Source organism: Phalacrocorax aristotelis, chromosome W (genome assembly GCF_949628215.1).
Source record: "Phalacrocorax aristotelis chromosome W, bGulAri2.1, whole genome shotgun sequence".
NCBI lineage: Eukaryota > Metazoa > Chordata > Aves > Suliformes > Phalacrocoracidae > Phalacrocorax > Phalacrocorax aristotelis.
In genome coordinates this window covers 8,628,083-8,648,241 of record NC_134310.1, presented here as the reverse complement: position 1 = coordinate 8,648,241, position 20,159 = coordinate 8,628,083, and the positions used below count along the sequence as shown (strand labels likewise).

Below are 20,159 nucleotides of genomic sequence, written 5' to 3'. Positions count from 1 at the left end.
CTGGCAGCAGAGTGCAGGCCACAGTTTGCTTTCACATGGAGGGGCGTCCAGTACACCTGGAATCGACTGCCCCAGGGGTGGAAACACAGCCCTACCATTTGCCATGGACTGATTCAGACTGTACTGGAACAGGGAGAAGCTCCCGAACACCTTCAATACATTGATGACATCATTGTGTGGGGCAACACAGCGGGAGAAGTTTTTGAGAAAGGTGAGAAAATAGTCCAAATCCTTCTGAAAGCTGGTTTTGCCATAAAACAAAGTAAGGTGAAGGGACCCGCGCAAGAGATCCAGTTCTTAGGAATCAAATGGCAAGATGGTCGTCGTCAGATCCCAATGGATGTGATCAACAAAATAGCAGCCATGTCTCCACCAACTAGCAAAAAGGAACCACAAGCTTTCCTGAGCGTTGTGGGTTTTTGGAGAATGCATATTCCCAATTACAGTCTGATCGTAAGCCCTCTCTATCAAGTGACCCGGAAGAAGAATGATTTCAAATGGGGCCCTGAGCAATGACAAGCCTTTGAACAGATTAAACAGGAGATAGTTCATGCAGTAGCTCTTGGGCCAGTCCGGGCAGGACAAGATGTAAAAAATGTGCTCTACACTGCAGCCGGGGAGAATGGCCCTACCTGGAGCCTCTGGCAGAAAGCACATGGGGAGACCCGAGGTCGACCCCTAGGGTTTTGGAGTCGGGGATACAGAGGCTCTGAAGCCCGCTATACTCCAACTGAAGAAGAGATATTGGCAGCATATGAAGGGGTTCGAGCTGCTTCAGAAGTGGTTGGGACTGAGGCACAGTTGCTCCTGGCACCCCGACTGCCAGTGCTGGGCTGGATGTTCAAAGGAAACATCCCCTCTACACACCATGCAACTGATGCTACGTGGAGTAAATGGGTTGCACTGATCAACCAGCGGGCTCGAGTAGGAAACCCCAGTCGCCCAGGAATCTTGGAAGTGATTATGGACTGTCCAGAAGGCAAAGACTTTGGATTATCACCAGAGGAGGAGGTGACACGTGCTGAAGAAGCCCCACTGTATAACAAACTGCCAGAAGATGAGAAGCAATATGCCCTGTTCACTGATGGGTCCTGTCGCCTTGTGGGAAAGCACCGGAGATGGAAGGCTGCTGTATGGAGCCCTACACGACAAGTAGCAGAAACTGCTGAAGGAGAAGGTGAATCGAGCCAGTTTGCAGAGGTAAAGGCCATCCAGCTGGCCTTAGACATTGCTGAACGGGAAAAGTGGCCAGTGCTCTATCTCTATACTGACTCCTGGGTGGTGGCAAATGCCCTGTGGGGCTGGCTGCAGCAGTGGAAGCAAAGCAACTGGCAGCGCAGAGGCAAACCCATCTGGGCTGCCACATTGTGGCAAGATATTGCTGCCTGGGTAGAGAACTTGGTTGTAAAGGTACGTCATGTGGATGCTCACGTCCCCAAGAGTCGGGCCACTGAAGAACATCGGAACAACCAGCAGGTGGATCAGGCTGCCAAGATTGAAGTGGCTGAGGTGGATCTGGACTGGCAGCATAAGGATGAACTATTTCTAGCTCGGTGGGCCCATGACACCTCAGGCCATCAAGGGAGAGATGCAACATACAGGTGGGCTCGTGATCAAGGGGTGGACTTGACCTTGGATGTTATTGCACAGGTTATCCACGAATGTGACACATGTGCTGCAATCAAGCAAGCGAAGCGGGTAAAGCCTCTGTGGTATGGGGGACGATGGCTGAAATCTGAATATGGGGAGGCCTGGCAAATTGACTATATCACACTCCCACAGACCCGCCAAGGCAAGCACCATGTGCTTACAATGGTAGAAACAACGACTGGCTGGCTGGAAACATATCCTGTCCCCCACGCCACTGCCCGGAACGCTCTCCTGGGTCTTGAGAAACAAGTCCTGTGGCGACATGGCACCCCAGAGAGGATTGAGTCAGACAAAGGGACTCATTTCCGAAATAGCCTCATAGACACCTGGGCCAAAGAGCACGGCATTGAGTGGGTGTATCACATCCCCTATCACGCACCAGCCTCTGGGAAAATTGAACGGTACAATGGACTGTTAAAAACTACACTGAGAGCAATGGGGGGTGGGACATTCAAGCACTGGGATACACATTTAGCAAAAGCCACGTGGTTAGTCAACACGAGGGGATCTGCCAGGCGAGCTGGCCCTGCCCAGTCAGAAATCCTACATGCTGTGGAAGGGGATAGAGTCCCTGTAGTGCACGCAAAAAGTATGCTGGGCAAAACAGTCTGGGTTCTTCCTGCCTCCGGCAAAGGCAAACCCATTCGTGGGATGGCTTTTGCTCGAGGACCTGGGTGCACTTGGTGGGTGATGCGGGAGGATGGAGAAATCCGATGTGTGCCTCAAGGGGATTTGATTTTGGGTGAAAACAGTCAATGAACTGAATGGCACAATGCGAACTGCTATATAACATTGTGTGTCACCTCTGTGTTGTATCAATGATATCAGAGGACGAGCCTCCCAACCCATGGAAGATCAGCTATGAAACAAGCCGTGCGGCAGTGATGGAATGATGACTGACTCGGTATGCAGCAACCAAACGCCACACACCATCTCTCCCACCCTGAAAGACTGATACAACAGATGGAGCCCAGAGTCATGGACTGGGTGAACTCAATGGACATTTTAATGGACATTTTACAGGGAAGGGCCATGAACTAAGGGAATGATGTCTGTGTCTTATGTTAAAGGATGGGAAGGGGAGGGGTGGTGGTTGGTACGATTGTATTGCATCATATGGGACCTGGGCATGGTGCAAATGGTATGGAATAAGGGGTGGAGAATGTGCTGGTTTTGGCTGAGAAGGGGTTAATTCTCCTCACTGTGGGGGGCGGCTGCCTTTCCAGCTTCCCGCGCTCTGCCGCGGGGCGGGGGGGGGGCTGGGAGGGGCGGGGCCATGGTGGGGGCGGCTGACCCCGACTGGCCAATGGCAGGTTCATTCCATACCATGTGACACCACGACCAGTATATTGAGGGGGGGCAGTGGCAGCGCGGAGGCAGCGCGGCGTCGGGTCAGCGGGCGGCTGCGGCGAGCGCGGTTTGTTTCGGCGGTCCGTTCCCCCTCTCCCCTCCCTTCCCCCCTCCCCCGGGGCTTTGCGCCTCTCGTTTTTCTCCTTTACATTGCATTTCTGTTGTTGTTTCTTTTAATTTTAATTATTAAACTGTTCTTATCCCAACCCATGAGCGTTACCCTTCTGATTCTCTCCCCCATCTACCGGTGGGGAGTGAGCGAGCGACTGTGTGGGGCTGAGCTGCCGCTAAACCACGACACCCAGGCACCCCTCTTTCCTGCTCTTGGGGAGATGCAGAGTCAGGGGCAAGCAGCTCCCCACCGTCTTCCCCGCACCAGCCCAGCAGAAGCCAGGAGGAAAACGCTAACCTCCTCCCATCGGCTCTGCAGCACACGGCCAGGCTGCAGCCACAGCAGTGGCCCGATCCTGCAACAGCAAACCAACCCCCAGGGAAACCCAAAAGGCCTTTTTTCCCCCTCCAGGGGCTGGTGTTCACGTGGTCATGCGGCTGCCAAAGTGAAGCGAGGTTATCGCTCTCCCGCCCAAGTGGCAAAGAAAGCGGCACATGGCTCTGGAAGCAGCCCCAGAGGTGCAGCTGCTTGCGAACATGCCTGTGTCGGCGTGCCGCTGTGGAGCCAGCCCCCTGCCCAATACCTGCTGGAAAAAAAGGACTCACGCCTTCCCCAAGATAGTGTCACCTGCATGAAAGGTGCTAGTAAAAATCTCCCATTTTCAGCCCACAGGTGTTTTAAGGATTCAGGGATTTCTGGGATGAAGCCAGGAGAAAAGAGACTGCCCTCTTTCAACTTCTGGCATCTGTCCTACATTCAATGCCAGCCTGCTCTTCCCTCCTTTTGTATCATAGTATGGATCTAAAATTTGGCAACAAATACCTTCTGTCAACCCTGTGAAAACCCAAAGTTTGGCCAAAAAAAAAAAAAGGTCCCATCAGCAGGGTTTTGCTCCACTCACGCCATACAATCCTCAAAGACGGTGCCACCACCAAACACGGTCCCGCAGCACACGGCACTCACTGGCAGTGCCCTCAAGCCCAGCCTTCACATGGGCACCACCTGGCACCGAGCAGACTGCTTTGACCTGAACAGAGGAAGGGGAAGGAGAAGACGACAGGGAAGCCTGGGGTGAGAAGGACGCCGCTCCAGCAGCCCCGGGGCTCTCCCCAAATGCTCGCCCAAGGATCCCACCCAGACCCTTTTGTCCCAACAGCTCGGGAGGCAAAGCCAGGCACCCAGGGGATGGTCAGAACCACCTCGGGGCACCTGGCAATGTGTTTCCCACCTACAGGCATTGCTCACGCGCTGCCAGGCTCCCCTGGGTGAGATGGAGATCCCACAGACATCTCCCTCGCCCTCGCCCCCCCCCCAACTCCGCCTCACCCCCAGGCACAGGTTTCCTGCCTTAAAGCGCACAGTCCTGGGCAAAAAAAACCTCATAAATCCAAGTCACCAACCAAGATTGTGTCAAAATTCACGTGGCACCGAGCTGAATTACGTTTGCACAAGTAAGCTGGCATATCCCAGCTTCTGAGTGCTTGGCTTTGCAATGTTTACAATGCTCCTCCAGCGCAGGGCGTGTGTGCAGTTCTAGTGACGCCCACATGTGCATGCAGCTGTCAGGAGCCAACTTTATTTTAAAATAAACCCATTTTCCAACTAACCAAGTTAAGGCACACTTTCCAATTCAGAAAAGACAAAAATAGGAGCTACCTCCTCTCTCCATTAATACAGTTATTAAAAAGCATACAGATTAATTGTGTATTTTAATAACCCTGATCATGAATATTCATAACACATTTCTTGCTCATGTTCTAATTAAAACACACTAATAGAATAAGATGTAGCTGTCAGACAGTCATTTTTTCCCTTACGATTTTTGTGCCACAGCTAAGGCGAGGGGAAAGACAAGAACCATCCTAAGCTCTCAGCATGGATAAAAATAATGCCCACATTTAGTCTCAGCAAAAAAGCCCTTCACCCGATAACGAGCCATAGCAAAAGGCTATGCACAAGTGACCGGTGACACAGGGCCCCAGGAGCCGTTCCCCACCCAGGAGGAACAAAATCACTTTAAAAACACAACTCTCAAACAAGAAAAGGCATTAAGGTGGGTGTAGGGTTTTCTGCCCCATCCCCACATCCACTGATGGTCCCTCCTGCTCAGTTCCTGGTCTGTGACTTCCAGCCCTCAACCCACGGGGTCCCCAGAGCCGAAAATGCCGCACCAAGAGATACTGCTCTGCTTTCAATAACCCGATCCTTGAAAGCTACCTGGGCACACATGCCAGCCCTCGAGCCAGCATGAACCCTGAGGTGTTCTGTAGCTCCAAAACCCCCGGATCTGAGCGCGGCTTGGGAGGGAACATGGCTTCGGTGCCAGCCCCTGCTCTAGAAGGACACCCCAGCGTGTGGCCCTTGCATTCAGGCCAAGGTCTTTCAAAACAAGCTCAATCCCCAACGATTCCTTTGCGAGCAAAGCTCAAGGGGTGGGCAGCCATCCCTCTGGACCCAGAGGACATGCAGGGATGCTGAGCAGGACATTTTGCTCCTGAGCCCTCTCGGACACCATTTGTGCAGCAAGTTTTCGCTCTTAAATCCTGCACCAAGGGATACCCAGAGGAGAACACGCACTGCTGCAAAGCTGTGTTCCAGCAGGCTCGAATGACTCGAAGGCGCCTAGTGTTCGGTGTCAGGAGGAGGATGCAGTGAGGGGACTGTCACTCCGGCCCCACAGGTGACAGTGGGGGACACTACCGGGGATGCCGCGCTGCTCGAGCTGCGGCTGAGCAGGGCTGAGCACTCCCCTCCCCAAGGCTGCCCCTGCCTCTGCAATCTGCCAGCAAAGCACCCTCCCTAATCTGATTCCCATCAGAACGACTAGGCTAGGCTTTTCTTTTATTTAAAAAAAGTCTATTAAAAATATTAAAAATATTTAGGCCAAGCCCTTCATATGGCTGGACAAGGTTCAGGAGCAGCTGCAGCTGCCATGAAGATGGCATCTTCCATCTTCAAGGGTCTACCGACCACAAGGTGCCCGCAGCGAGGCTTTGAAAGCCGGGCGGCAAATTCAGCTCTGCAGCCGGAGCAGTGCCCACAGGCTGGAGCAGGACAGAGATGTGGTGGTAGCTGGGAATAAGAACCCCGCAGCCAGCAGCCCACCATGCTTATGGCAGGACTCCATTTAACCTCTGTTAGCCCCTAAGCTGCCCTGGGAGAAGCGTGGGGGACCCTGCTCCCCACCTGCCTCTGTCGGAGGTGGGATGGCACAAGCCACCACGATTAGAGACACTGGTGCCACCGTAATTTGATTTGAAACAGAGGTGACAGAAGGCTGCTTGATAAACACTTCCAAATTAAGCGGCTTTGTGTCCTAATCGCTCTGGCGATCAGCCTCACAGCAAAATCTCTGCTAAAAGGGATTTGAAATCAATAAAATTAGTTGACTAGTAATTAGCTTTAGTCCCAGTCAAACTAGCAAAGTTGTTTTTCCTGGCGAGAGGTGGCTCCCCAGACCTACGCACCGCCGCTTAGCAAGGAAAAACCCACCAATGCATCTCAGCACCCAGGCGTCCCCTGGGAAAGGGCCCTGGGTGCAGGCAGAGCCCCTGCAAGGGGAAAAGCAGGTGCTGGGAGCGGCTGCCAGCTCCGCCTGTTTATTTACCAGTCCTGTCTACCCCCGAATAGGAAAAAACAGCTGTGAATGGAAGGCAGCCGGTAGCTGTTTACAGGACGTCGATTGTGGATGAGACTATACAATTTGCTCACTTCCTTTTCCCAGCACACGACAAAATTAAAAAAAAAAAAAAAAAAGGGGGGGGGGAATCCCCCCAAAGCAAGCAGTGCCAAACACCTGGAGGGGTACCCAGCATTGCCACCTCGGTGGCCCCAGCTCCTGTGGCAGACTGGGAGTCCTCACCCCAGGTAGGGGAGCTCTGTTTCATCCCCTCCACTGCCTCGAAATTTGAGGTTGGACCAAATCTGGCTGGCCGAGACAGCAGGGCTCAGCTTTTCTGCTGCCTGGGGAGAAAGAATTTCAGTGGCTCTTGCTCGAGAGTGGGTGGTTTTATGCCTTGACCGCACAGTCCATGCTGCGCTGCTGGTAGCCACAGCCCGGCCAGGCCTGGGGGAGGGATATGGCATGGCTGGACGCAGGATGGGATGGCTCGAATGAAGGCAGCCACTTGCCGGGCTGTGCTCCCCCAATCCCACAATTGGAGGGGCATAGGGGTGACCCCTGAGAGCGAGGTGCCAGCCCTGACCAGAGTGACCCCAAGTGCCATGTCATGCGCAAGGAGGGGATGGAGTCACAGTGCCCAAGAAGCTCACAGCTCCCCAGGATCCAGTGCAGTTGTGTCCCCAGCCCCTCCGTGCTGCTGATTCCTGAGCCGTCCAGGAGGAGCAAGCAGGCCAGGCGGCACAAGCAGATGCTCTGGACCATGACAGCTCAGTGAAGTGGAGGGCAGCAATGCTGTCCTCCAGATCAGGCACCTGAAGCAGGGACGTGGACAACTGCACCAACACGTTAAACAAACAGGTCATCTCAGAGCCCACTAACACGGATCCCTGCAAGATTTATGGGGCAGACTCTGCCCATTTATCTTTGTGATGATGAATGTACCGAGAAGTCAAAGCCAAGACACGCACATCCACCCCACATGGGTCCCTGCACCCCTGTCCCCAGGGAAGCACCCTCTGCTGCCCCCCACCCCAAACGCACACTCAGGGATAATTTTTTACTTAAAAAAAGCTGATGCCACCACTTTGGTGATCATTAATTCCTCCACTTAGCATCTGCTCTGGCATCTCCTGCGCCATATTCTGGTTCAGCAGTTTCTGCACAGTCCACACTCGGAGCTGGGTTTTAGGAAATGTTGGGGATGGGGAAAGATGGGAGTGGTACCAGGCAGAGAGTGGGGAAAAATGATCCATTCCCCATTAGCTTTGGATGAGGGATGAGTATAGAGGAATTAAATTTACAGCCAACACCCAAAAAAAAAAAAAAAAAAAAAAGCCAGAAAAGGGGGGGGAAGAGCCAAAGTAGTACTTTAGGTACTCCTGGTCTTTTGGAAGATGGCCTGGGAGATGATGCACACGGTGTTGCAAACCAAAGCTGCATTAACAGCTTCTGCTGTGGGTCAGGACACCACTTCGCTCAAATGTCACAGCCCTGGGCAGCTGCAACTGCTCTCAAAGGATGGCACAGGCTCCAGGAACCAACAAAAACCCAAACCAACCAAACCAAAACCCAACAAGCCCAACAAGAAAATTCAACCACCTTTCACTTTGAAAACAAGTGTTATTTGCAGACCCTACAGGAAGGTCCCCACTACATTTTGGGGGGGTGGTGTTAATGAGACTTTGCCTGCTTAAAGTCATAATTAAGGAAATAAATCACCTGGACCAGCCCAAATGTCATCAAGCCCTTGTGCCAGTGGTGGGACAAGGCTGCACCATGGCATGGCCACCACCATCAGCAGCCGCAGCATGGCCAAGGATGGGACCCAGAGTCCCCTGGTTCATGCTGGTGCCGAATTGCTGGGCTACCCTCTCCCTGGAAAACAGGCCAAACTGGACAGAATTTATTAAACTAACAAAAAGCCAGTGAGACCAAGTGAAGGCAGCAAGGCCATCAGGCCTCCCGAGCATGGGGAAGAAGACCACTCCCTCCAGCAGAAAGGCATGGAGAACAGAGACGGTCCTACCTCCCAGCCCCTAGGAAAGGCAGCAAGATGCCACAGGGAGAAAGAAAAGAAACCCGTGACAACCAGAGGGAGGAAAATAAACTTTAAAGCTCAAAACACTTCCCCCAGCTGTAAAAACAAAGGCACAGCAATGACCAAACAAGAGCACAAAGGAGCAGCATGAAAAGGGGACGAAGGATAACACAGGGCTCAGCCAGTCAGTGCTTTCAAAAAGGTCAGCAGCCTGCAGGACAAACCTACCCATGTCCCTTGTCCCCAGCCTCCACCCAAGCCCAACAGGCCATCCATGACCTGCAAGAAGGGGGATATCAAGGAGGGTCTAAGGGACAAAAGCACAGGGAAGCGGGCCAAGAATAACACTGGCCTGAGTCAGAGCAGTAACAGGTGTCAGAGAACTCGCTTTTTCTTTGCTAGCACCTTGGGTCAGTCAACACATATTTCAGAGGAGCAGCTCTGCTACCCTCCTCGCAGATGGAAACAGAGACCCAACGCGAGGCAACAGCGAGAACCCCGCTGCCACCAGCCAGCCAGCCCTGCGGACCCATTGCACCATGATATGGACTGCGGAGGGTGGGAGAAGCAAGAGAGGCTGCTCCACGCCCTGGGGATGACCCCACGTCTGGAGAGGAGCCACCCACAGCTGCTGGTAGAAGCTCATGATAAAACCAACCCTGCAGAAGAGCAAGGAGGTGGCTCAGAGCTGACCCCACAGAACCCCCTCACCAGGAAGGTGCCACAAAGCACCTCAGCCCTCCCCAAACTGCTTTTCAACAGGAGGCTGGGGAAACACCCACACACTGAGAATGGGCTCTGACTCAGGGCTGCTAAATCCCAGCATAAAGAAACACAGCACTGGATGTCAGCGGTGCCACCCCATCACCTCCCCAGCAGCCCTTCAACCCAAGCTTACTGGACACTGCTAACATGCTGCTCCTCACTATTTCCAGGCAGGCAAACGTGAAAATGTTTAATTCTATTAATTAAATATTAAAATCCATGGAGCTACGAGGAGTTACATCCTTGGCCTGAAGACCAGACCCGTGCCCCTCAGGAGCCCCCAGCTCGAAGGCTGTACGTGTGTCTATGCGAGGGCTCCGGGGAACTGCAATCCTGCAAGCAAACTGAAACACGAAGAGATCCCTGCAGAGAGCTTTTACTCGTGTTCTGCATCACATGCATTCAACAACATCAACATGTTTGCTACCACAAAACAATTTAAATTTAGTAGATACAGGCTTATTCACAAAGCAAGGGGTTATATTCCATTAAACAGAAAGCTTTGGGGAGAAGAGCGAGAGTAAATCCACATCCTGTTTTTTCCAGCTCATTTACTTTACCACAAAGTTGCACATTCATGAAAGATGCAGACACTCGACACTAATGCACGTATTGTTATCCAAAGAAAGAATTCATTTTGCTGAGCGCGCACAGCGGCCCGATGCCAGCGAGGAATGAAATACAACGGCTGCGGGTCCCAAGACGCTACGTATTGACCTTTCCTATTTTGCAGGCAATTGTGTATTTTGCACGTACATGCAGACACACAGAATAGGCACATACACCCCCGCTAGTTTACTTAGAAGTATATACCTCTGTTTCCACTCTGATTTGCATATTTCCAAGTGTTATTTAATTTGCTATGTAAAATAAAATTATGGTATCAGAGATGCAACCAGGACACTGTCCTTTTTCTGGGGAATAGAAACCTTTTCCCACTTGGTTTCCATTACTCACCAAGCAAGAAATTAAGGGACAAAAGCCTGTTAACTTAGACCTGGCCAAAAAAACCCAAAAGTTTGCAAGAGAGACATTTCAGATCAAACAAAAAGGCTTTCCTTGGCGGCTTCCCCAGGCCACATCCATTGAGCAGTGCCAGCCACGCGTACGTGAGCCCTCCCAGCCCACCACCACACTCTGGAGCCAGCAGGTAGGGAGACCAGAGGCAGTTAAAAATTAGACAAATTAAAGACTGTTTCCAAATAATGTGGAAATTACGTGGGGAAACGGCCAAACGCACGTACACACAATCACAGTGGCCTTAGTAGTTCATCTGTAAGTCTTCTCTTACCGGGAGAGGGATAGTGGTTAATGACTTGTATGCTCGCCAGCACTTACTCTGCAAACTTCCCTGGAGCAAGGGGAAGAAACAGAACCCTAGGGGGAGAGGAAGGCTGAAGCAAATGCGCATCCAGGAGTGTTTATTCTAATCCAAAACGCAGGGGCTGCAATCCTGCGGGGTGCTGGGCAGCCCAGCCCCCTCCGGCTCTGCAGGATGCCCCACACCGCACAGGATGCGGCCGCAGAGCTGGCTAGGATAGCTAACGTGTTCCCCGAGATGATGATTCAGCCCACAGGAAGGATCACCTAAGAAGAATTGTTCAACACAATGAGAAAAACTCTCCCAAACAAAGTGTTCTCAACACCACCTGCCTGCCTCCCTCCACGGGGCTGGGGCAAGCCCTCAACACCAGCTTTTGTTTGCGTATAACCTCAAGACTATGGTCACCACAACAAAGGTTAGTCTTTTTGCCGCCTCCTTTCCCAAGGAGAGCATCGCTGAGCGCACAGCGGGCTCACGGCTGCCATCCTGTCCCCTGAGAGCGAGCTGGTGGCAACACAGACGCTACCAAAACCTGTCACCGAAACTCCCAGCCTGGCTCAGTTACAGTGCTGTAACTGCAGGGTTGCAAACCTCAATAGCTGAATATGCCTGAAATATACAATTCAGGCTTACTAAGGCATCCCTAAAGCAAAGCCAAGTGCCAGTAGTATACAAGGTACAGAGTTTTGGGGATAACTGTATGTACAGCCAAGGAATTTTCCCTCCCAGGCACCATTTCTTACAGAATTTGGTCAACATGACACAGCACAGCGAGATATTTACCTTAAGAACAGTTTAAGGACAGATGTAACCTATTTAAGAGCTCTGCCAAATATTTCTGTAATTGAATATACCATCAATTATTTAAATTGCATTAAAAAGGGCTGTATTCGATCTACTTGCTACTAAGAAGCACAATTTCCAAGAACCACAGCTCTTTTTTTTCCCCTCTTTAAACACTTCAAGATGTTCACTTGTCCCTTCCCCTGTGAAGAATCGACGTCTTTGCATAACCGTACTCCATGTCCCAACTTCCCCTTGAACCCCTAAAGCCAAAAGGACAACCCACAGGAAAAATACCGGGGGGGGACGGGGGACGGACGGATGACACGACACGGGACGGGGACAGACAGGGACAGGACAAAAAAAACAAAACACCCAAAACCATCAGCTTTGTTTTAAAGTCTACAGAGGCTTATGGTGTAGACAGATAGCATAGAGCCCATCAGGCAAGGTCTCAGTCAGGCTCTTGGCCTCAGCAGAAATCAATGATGCATTGCACTGCGGGTTTAGGCTGTCAGTCAGCCTCTGAAACCCTGCTTCTAATCACACGTTGGCCGGGGGACACCAAAAAGTTGCTCCAGCCCCTTGTGTCCTGGTTCCCCTTGTCTGTAAAAACCAGCTCACGACACCCGTCTCCAAGCAGCGCGTTAGCCCAAACACTGGCAAAGGGATTAAGGGACTGAGCTGGTGGTGGTGGGTTGGTTTTTTGAAAAATCTAGATCTGTCACCTCGTGTTTCAGTACGTAGACAAGTGTCTGGGCCAGCTCAAGGGAGAGGACAGCAATGGAGGGCGGCACGACTTCTGCCAACAGTGGCGTGGATGCATCCCGTGTTAAACTGGACATGGAGGTATGGTATGAAGCATCCAGCTCAGGCTGGGATGTGTCAGCCTCAGCAGATACCTACTTCTGGGCTTCTTCTGCACTGGGTGGGACTACAACTTGCTTGGACGACGAGGACATCGCCGAACGAGCGGAGGGGAAGGCCATCCTCACTGCCCCTTTGTCAGCAGGCTGGGCACACTGAGCATCCCTCTGTGAGCCCCACAGTGGGTCCTGTGTTGCTCACCTTCGCGACAGCTCTCCCTGTCCCCCAGCAAACATGTCAATACCATGAATGACATGCCAGTAGATGGCACTCAACATGTAGCACAGCTCCCCTGTTTTCTAGGACTAACCAAAATTTTTCTCCTGTATGTGCATTTCAAACCATTTCCTGGGTGCAACTTCAGCATCACCCGGCAGGAGCTGGTCCTCCTTGGTCTGATCCCTCATGCTGAATGACAAAAAAAAGCCCTAGGAAAAACCCACCACACAGTTCTGAGGAAGCCCCACAAAGATCTCACGTGAGCAGGTTTTGTTCTTCTGTCTATCACAACACTAAGGAGCAACACTTCAGCTAATTTACATCTTTCACATTACCCTGGGCACACACTGACCCATCATTCGGGTTGCAGACGGGTGATGCAGCACTGCTGGGAAGGGGGGGAGTCGTTTTTCTCCCCCTGCTCTGCAGCCAGCGTGGTGAACCCACGTGAGCATCCAGCCTGGCTTCATGCATTGCATCGGAGCCCTTTAAATGCTCTTCACATCAGTGCTGTCTGCTATTCAGAGGAACAAGTTGGAGACAAAAAGAGACTTATTAGATTATCTTGTCTGTGTCTCCTCTACATGATGTTTCATTTTCTAGTGCCTTTGTCTAGACAAGCAGTAACACCTTATCAGGAATGCCAATGTAACTGTCTAGCAAAATTGACCATTAAGAAGTTTCTCTGATATTTTGCTTAAAGCTTGCTTTCTCTTAACTACAAGAAGCTCTAATGAATTTTTTCCTCCATGAACAAAAAGAGCTGCATCAGTGCCCAACCTGCAAGTGGAGAAGCTCTGGTTGTCTGAAGAGGGTTAAAAACATGGAGCTCCCTTGTTTGTTGGGATGGTGAGAGCTGAGCCACACGGCTCCCGGCAGGCCTGGGTGAAATGCTGCGTGTGCTCAGGATGAGAAGCCGCTGCCCTGCAGAGAAGTGGCTGCATTTTCAAATGTAATTTTGGAAAGAATATATATGTATAAAAAGGGGGGGAAGCCACTCCCAGCCTCAGTGCTGCAAGGAAAGCGTGAAGGACCAAAGTCATCACCGAACGACTGGACTGCCTCCGGCATGCGAGCTCTGCCGGCAGCTCCCACCTTAGCTCCTGGGGAGACCCTGGGCCACCCTGGCCATGGACCAAGCTCCCTCCAGTTCCTCACTGCGCTGGGTTCACGAGGCAGTTCAAGGCTTTGCAGCACTCGCTGCTCTGAAAGGAAAGGGCCCTTCTCGCCCCACATTTATCTCAAGCAAGTTCTGGGGCTCACCAGACTTTCCAGGGGCTGCTGAATGTGCAAGAGAGCAGGAAACCCAACGAAAATCAGTTCCCCATTTGGAGCACAACATGCCCCAGAAGCCCCCAAGACGGGGCAGGACGGACGGGAAGAGGAAGACCTCAGCCGACAGCAAGCGACCATCAGCTCAGCTGTTTGCAAAACCACAGCTCCATACCTCTCGCCTTTGGGCAACACAAGAACCCCATTTGCTTCTGCAACTGCGGCAGAGGGAGCAGGTCAGAGGCTGGAGGGGACAACTGCCTCTGTGCAAGCTGCCTCAGCTGCTCCCCTGGACCCCCTCAACCCCAAGCAGGATCGAGGGGAAAACAAACCAGTTGTAAACCTCTCTGGTGCCCAGGATCCATCACACTCGAGAGTTTGGCTGTCCAGCTCCTGCCAATGCTGTTCTGATCAGGACAAGGAGCACACATCCACCTCGGGTGACCTCTAGCACAGAGGTTTAACTCTCTCATGGGAAGCTAATTCTGAGCTCGCACAGTTCTGTCCATCCTGCCCATTCCCCCGATCTCAGCAGCACCCCAAAGCCTCAGTTGCTCCCCAGCATCCCAGGGGGAACCCTGACTAATACAAAGCACAGAGCATACTGCCTCACTCAAACACCAGCCCACGTTTATTGAAAACTAAGGTGTACATTTCCCAAGCAGAGAAAGAGCCCCTGTAGCCCACCTCATTCCAAAGCAGGCACCGTTTGTGGTGATTCAGATAAACTGGTTTCTCTCAAGTTAAAACTAGATATGCACAAGCCACTCGAATTAAAGCAAGACCATCTCCAGAGAGCTGGGTATCGGTTCGATTCGTTTCTAAAACCAAGTGAAATGAAAAACATCCCACAAGGCCCTTGTAGGGGAAGGAAACCCTGCAACCAGGTCGCATTACCCACCTGGCTGTGGCAGTTAGCCATGCCAGCTCCCAGCATGGGGACCACGGGTCACCACCTCACTCAGGAACCCCTCGGCTGGCAATTAATTTCGCTGTGTGCTGGAGCCAGCCTCCAGCTGCGTACCCTTCTCCTCTTCTTGCCATGCCACTTTGCAGCTTGCTTTAATAGCTTTTAAGGGACTTACATATACGTTATGGGGGAAGGCAAGGAAGCAGCAGAAAGAGATGAGCTGTTCTTGCAGATCCAGGCATCTTGCTCCTGAAACAGGATCGCGTGTCCTCAAGCAGCATTAATACCCTCCGCTCCTGCCCAAAAGCGGAATGGTACTGAAAGACAGGTACTCAGAGTGTGGGGAGGAGGAGAGAAGGATCCCTGAAGACTTCCAGCCTGACACTCCAGCCCACCTGCCTCCAAATCCCTCAAGAGCAGAATTCCCAAGTGATCCACTAAAAATTATTCCTTCACACTCCATCCCCCCACCCTCTGCCAAAAAATCCCAGCGTCACCAGATGTCTGGCAGGAAGACCTACCCCAAAACAGCTTGTTCTGGGATGCCATGTCCACTGAGTAGCTGGCAGCCGAGGAGCCCAGCACCCCTGTGTCAAACGGTCCGAGCCCCAGCGCGCTCCTCCCACCTGCCCGGGAGTGCCGGGGAGGAGCGTGGCTCCCAGTTCCTCTGTCCCTGCCCACTCCTGCCTGCCTTTGTTTGGGGACTATAAAGGAGTTCACTCTGAGGACAGGCAAAGGCAGTTAAAAGAAAGTTAATGAGGTTTATGGAGTGGATTAAGTTTACCAAGGGATTTTATGATGCACTGTCTGGAGAGCAAAGAGCAACTCAACAGCATCTCTTCCAGCCTAGGTTCGCTCCCAGCGAGCCCTTGGGCAGCCCGAGATCACCCCAGGGCAATGGGAAGTGCAGGGAAAAACTCACCTACACGTCTCAGTCATGCTCTTATCCACAGATGTTATCTCCTTAACACAAGCCCTCTAAAGACCAGGGTCAGTGCTTAGCTGCACCACTCCTGCTAGCAGGGCTCCCAACTGAGTCCGCAACAGCGGCTTCTGGAGTGGTTGTTTGCCCACTAACAAAAGCCATCTCCACCCAAATCCTGCGTGGCCCTGTGGTGGTGATATAGGGTATTTCTTTGGCACAGCCCTGGTTGTTGTTTATTGTCTTGCTTTCCTTTATCTGCAGATCTCAAAGCATTTTATAAATGTTAAACCTCAAAGCCTCTCTAGGGAACAAAACTGTTTCTAGCTATTGTATGTATGGAGAGACTTGCCCAAAAATTAGGGCAGAGCTGGAAACGCAGCAGCAGAGACCAGAGCTGAGACAGCCTCTTTTTGCACAATATAAAGCGACACAGATTATCCCTTAAATACCTGCGTGGACAGACACACCTCCAGCTATTAACCCACATGTTGCTGAGCCACCTCTTGGAACAAGCACTTGCGCTCATCAGGTCTGAAAGCCTTGCACGCTGGAGCACGCAAAAATCTTGACAACTGGCAATCCAAACCACAATGTCTCACTAATCTTTCCATTTTCTTCTTGGGGTAAAAAAGCACCAGTCCTACAGTTTCAACTTTTTAGAAAATTATTTAAAGAAAACAGAACAAAAAAAACCCACAATGCTTTTAAAAATACAAAGCGAGCTGGGGGAGAAGTGCTGTTCTCTATTTTTGAGCTGACCCAGAAGGGCTGGAAGAGGCAGCGTGCCATAGGAGGTGCTCGTGCCTGGCTCTCCTTGCCATGTGGTGCATCTCCTGCTGTCAGAGGTCCTAAGCTGCAGCGGTTTCACAGTGGGGAGCGTAAGTTGCAGCTCTCCATCTTTTTACTCGGCTTTATTTTCCATGCACTTCAGGTGAAAGGAACATGAGGAGTGGCAGGAAGCAGGAATTCAGTGCCATCCAGGCTCAGCTTTTCCCACCACCCCAGGGAAATGCTGCGGTGAGCCAGATGGTACGGGAACCATTGCAGCGCTTTACTTGGGAGGTCACTGCCTGTGGACTCCAGATAGGGGAGAAAACCAAAATAACCGAGCGTCTGGGATGGGAAGGAGCCAGCACAAGGGTGCCCTAGCTAGGGGAACAGCAGCTTGAAAACCTCACAGGAACGAGAACAAGCAGCAATGGGAGGCAGCCTAGCAGCCAGCACAAACATCCTCTTGGATGCACGAGCTCCTGCACGACCTGACACCGCTCCGCTTGGGCTCTAATGGCTTTGGGACCAGCTCTTACCAAGAGGTGAGTTCAGTGCCTGGCCCAAAGGACCTCCAATTTTGACTGCAACAAGCAATCCAGAGAAGACCCGAGAAGTTTGCTGTGAGCTCCAGACATCGATTCCCTAAGATGCCTCAATTCCCAGGCCCTTCTCGGAACATCCTTTTTTCCCCAAGCCTGGGATTCTCATGTAACACTCCTCTGGTTTCTGACCCATACCTAGTGCTCTGCACCACGAGTAACCTGGAAAAGCAAAACCGGCTACAAAGAGTATGTAAAAACCCCACAGGACAGAATTCCAGACTCGTTTTTCACACTGAGCTGCTCACATCCGAGTGGCATTTCCAGAGTGGCAGAGCTCCATTTGGATCAACTTCACGCTTCCCTGCGGAGCCGGGCAGTTCCTGGAAAGTCAGCGCAGGGAGAGCAACACCTCTGTGCCACTATCCCTGAAAAGGGGGAGAACTGGAGACAGGCTGGGCGATGGTCAGCCCCTTCCACTGCTTCCCCACAGCCCCGCTTGGGAAGGGTCCAGAGCCAGGGTGGCCAGGAGACAGCTTTTACCAACGGGGAGGGGACAAGCAAGGGCTTGCAGGCACCTCGGCTAGAAACAGCAACTTAAAAATAAATGAGCACTAAGTTTTGAGTTCTGAACTAACAGAAACTGAGAGAGCTTCTGCAGGATCTCCGCTGACCACAAGGCAGCAAAGACTCCTTCCTCTTCAGCTGTTTCACCCCCAGTCGCTTTTGCAGGTCGTGGCTGCAGCTGCTTTAACCTCAGAGGCTGCTCGTTATATCATGGAGAAGAAGCTAATGAAGGAAACACAGCCAGGACAGGCACCACCAAGGCTCCATCTCAGAGCATCCCACTCAGCCAGAAGAATTCGACTAAACCAAACCCAAAGGAGAAGTCTTATGCCCCAATTTCAAGCAAGAAGATCCAAAGCGGACCTGGGCTTTTGGGCAAGAAGGACTGGCGCACAGCAGCTGTTGGGGCCCTGGGTGTTGCTCCCCAAGGAAGTTCAACTTGCAGCTCCCTCCCAAAGGTTCAGATCAGCAGAGTTCACCAAACCACCCACCCTGCCCCTTCTCTCCATTTTGCACACCTTTACTATCCAATGATTTCCAGGGAAGGGCTTAATTAAAACCATGATGACTGCTGGGCCTTGCAATAACAGTGAATAAACTGCAGACAGATGGACAAAGAGGAGGGCAAGAACCAGGAGAGCTCCAGGATTCAGGGCTAACACTGCCCAGATGGGACCACTGCCACAGGGCGAGTGGTCATGTGCGCAAGGACAGGAGCTCAGGACCACGCCCACCACTGCCACATCCCTGTGGCTGGATGCAGCGCTTCTGCCAGCATGGAAATGGCTTTTGCCCTGTGCAGCCCCAGGCTCAGGTGAGACCTTTGGATTGCCCCAGTTGACACCTTCAGAGGTGCAGCAACTAAAAAGCTGAACCAGAGCACAAAGGTGCAATCCTGTGCTGGCGACCTGGACCAGACCAACCCCGCACAGCATCCCGAGGCGTCCATGGCACAAGATAACTCCTGCAAGCGCACAGGCACTCGCCCTCCCGTTAACGGCACTGCCGGAGCCTTGTGCCTCAGCACCTACGAGGCTGGCTCCAGGCCCGGTGAGAGCCACTCATGCCATTCAAAGGTGCCCCAGCCCGCCCAGAGCACAGACCCTGGCTTTTCCTGGGAGAGTTTTTAGAGTTAAAGCAAACACCGGTAGTAGGATTGTCAGCAGCACAAATGCACAATCAATAGGGGAAGATGTGGGAGGAAAGCATCCAACTGACGAATATAATACTTGGAAGGAAAAGCAGATTTAAAAAAAAATTAAAAATGAGGGGGTGGTAAAAAAAAATCTCAGGAAGTCATCTAGTCATTCCTGCTCTTTGCTGAAACAATAGACTCGGGATGCTGGCTAAGTTATAAATAATCCTGCTGGCTACACAACACAAATACAAGACAGGAGCAGGGTAACTATCGGCTCGATGGAAAGTGACTCACTACCTTCTTACAGCATACCCAAAGAAGGGCAAACGCCACGGCCCCGCTCCCGCTCGGTGGGGCTGCGCCAGTGCGGGGGCTCCGCCGGCCGGTACCTCTTGTCCTGGGAAGGGAGGAGCAGCTCAGTGCTTCAGGAAGCCAAAGCCTGCACAGCTCCGAGACACAGGCGCCCTGCGCCATGGTGTGCTTCTGCAGTGGCAAGGCTGTCTCCAAACCAAAGCAGACCGCACAGCCTGACACTGAGGGACCGATGGCAACAAAGCACTCAAATTGGGGAAAATAATGGGAAGCCACTAACCCCGCAACATCCTTCTCTTTTTAGAAGGGAAGTTGACATTGCGAGATGATTTGGCTGAGCTGTTTTCCAGATCACTCCTCTGAAATCTGAGAGTGAGCACAGAGATGAGCAAAGCCAACACACCTCGAGATGCTGGTGAAACTGCCCCAGGGAAGAACATGCATGCAAGGGTCTCTGCCCCAAACGCGGCACTGGGGAACGTACATGGCCCCTTTGGCCTAGCAGCTCTATGGGGAAGGGAAGAGACATCTTTTTGGGCACCCAGGACAACCTCATGGTTGCTCCAAGTCCGTTGCTGACCACAACACAGAGCAAGAAGTGCAGCAGCCCTCACGCCAGGACTGGGGTGCCATGCACATGGCCACGGTAGCAAGGAACCCTCGTGCCAAGAGTAACTGAGAAAGGGAAAGATCTTCCCAACTGGAGACTTGGATAATTTGGAACTGACATAAATTCTCCTTTTTTTTGGAGAGAAAAAAAAAAAAAAAGGAAAAAAAAAGTGCTTCCTGACTTGTTATTCCATTACCTAAATCTGGAAATGTAATCATATTAGTTCAGCTGCATTAACACAACAAAAAGCCCCAACAAAAACTGTCTTAAAGATTGAACTGATCTCCAAGGGGCCAAGAGAAAGGAGAACAAAAGTCAGAAACCTGTGGCAACCAGCTCCCCCTGCGAGCACCACAGCCAGCCCAGCACCCAAGCGATCCTCCGA

General features: G+C 51.9%; 2 protein-coding genes across 28 annotated transcripts in view; both read right to left on the bottom strand.

Annotated features, from left to right (window-relative positions):
* Nucleotides 1–20,159, bottom strand: part of MBD3 (methyl-CpG binding domain protein 3) — a 200,540-nt gene that overhangs the window by 76,607 nt on the left and 103,774 nt on the right. The gene's annotated exons all lie outside the window — the stretch shown is intronic.
* The window catches only part of TCF3 (transcription factor 3), an 87,391-nt gene that overhangs the window by 45,777 nt on the left and 21,455 nt on the right, over nt 1–20,159 (bottom strand). For 2 of the 24 annotated variants that reach the window (XM_075076900.1, XM_075076901.1), the window contains exon 1: nt 15,434–15,522. The exons of 21 other annotated variants lie outside the window; for them this stretch is intronic. In XM_075076900.1, coding sequence (XP_074933001.1) covers nt 15,434–15,461 — 28 coding nt within the window. In that variant the 5' untranslated portion in view covers nt 15,462–15,522. Of the gene's footprint in view, nt 1–15,433; nt 15,523–20,159 lie in introns of those variants that run through there. One more of the 24 variants, XM_075076899.1, reaches the window with a different exon arrangement.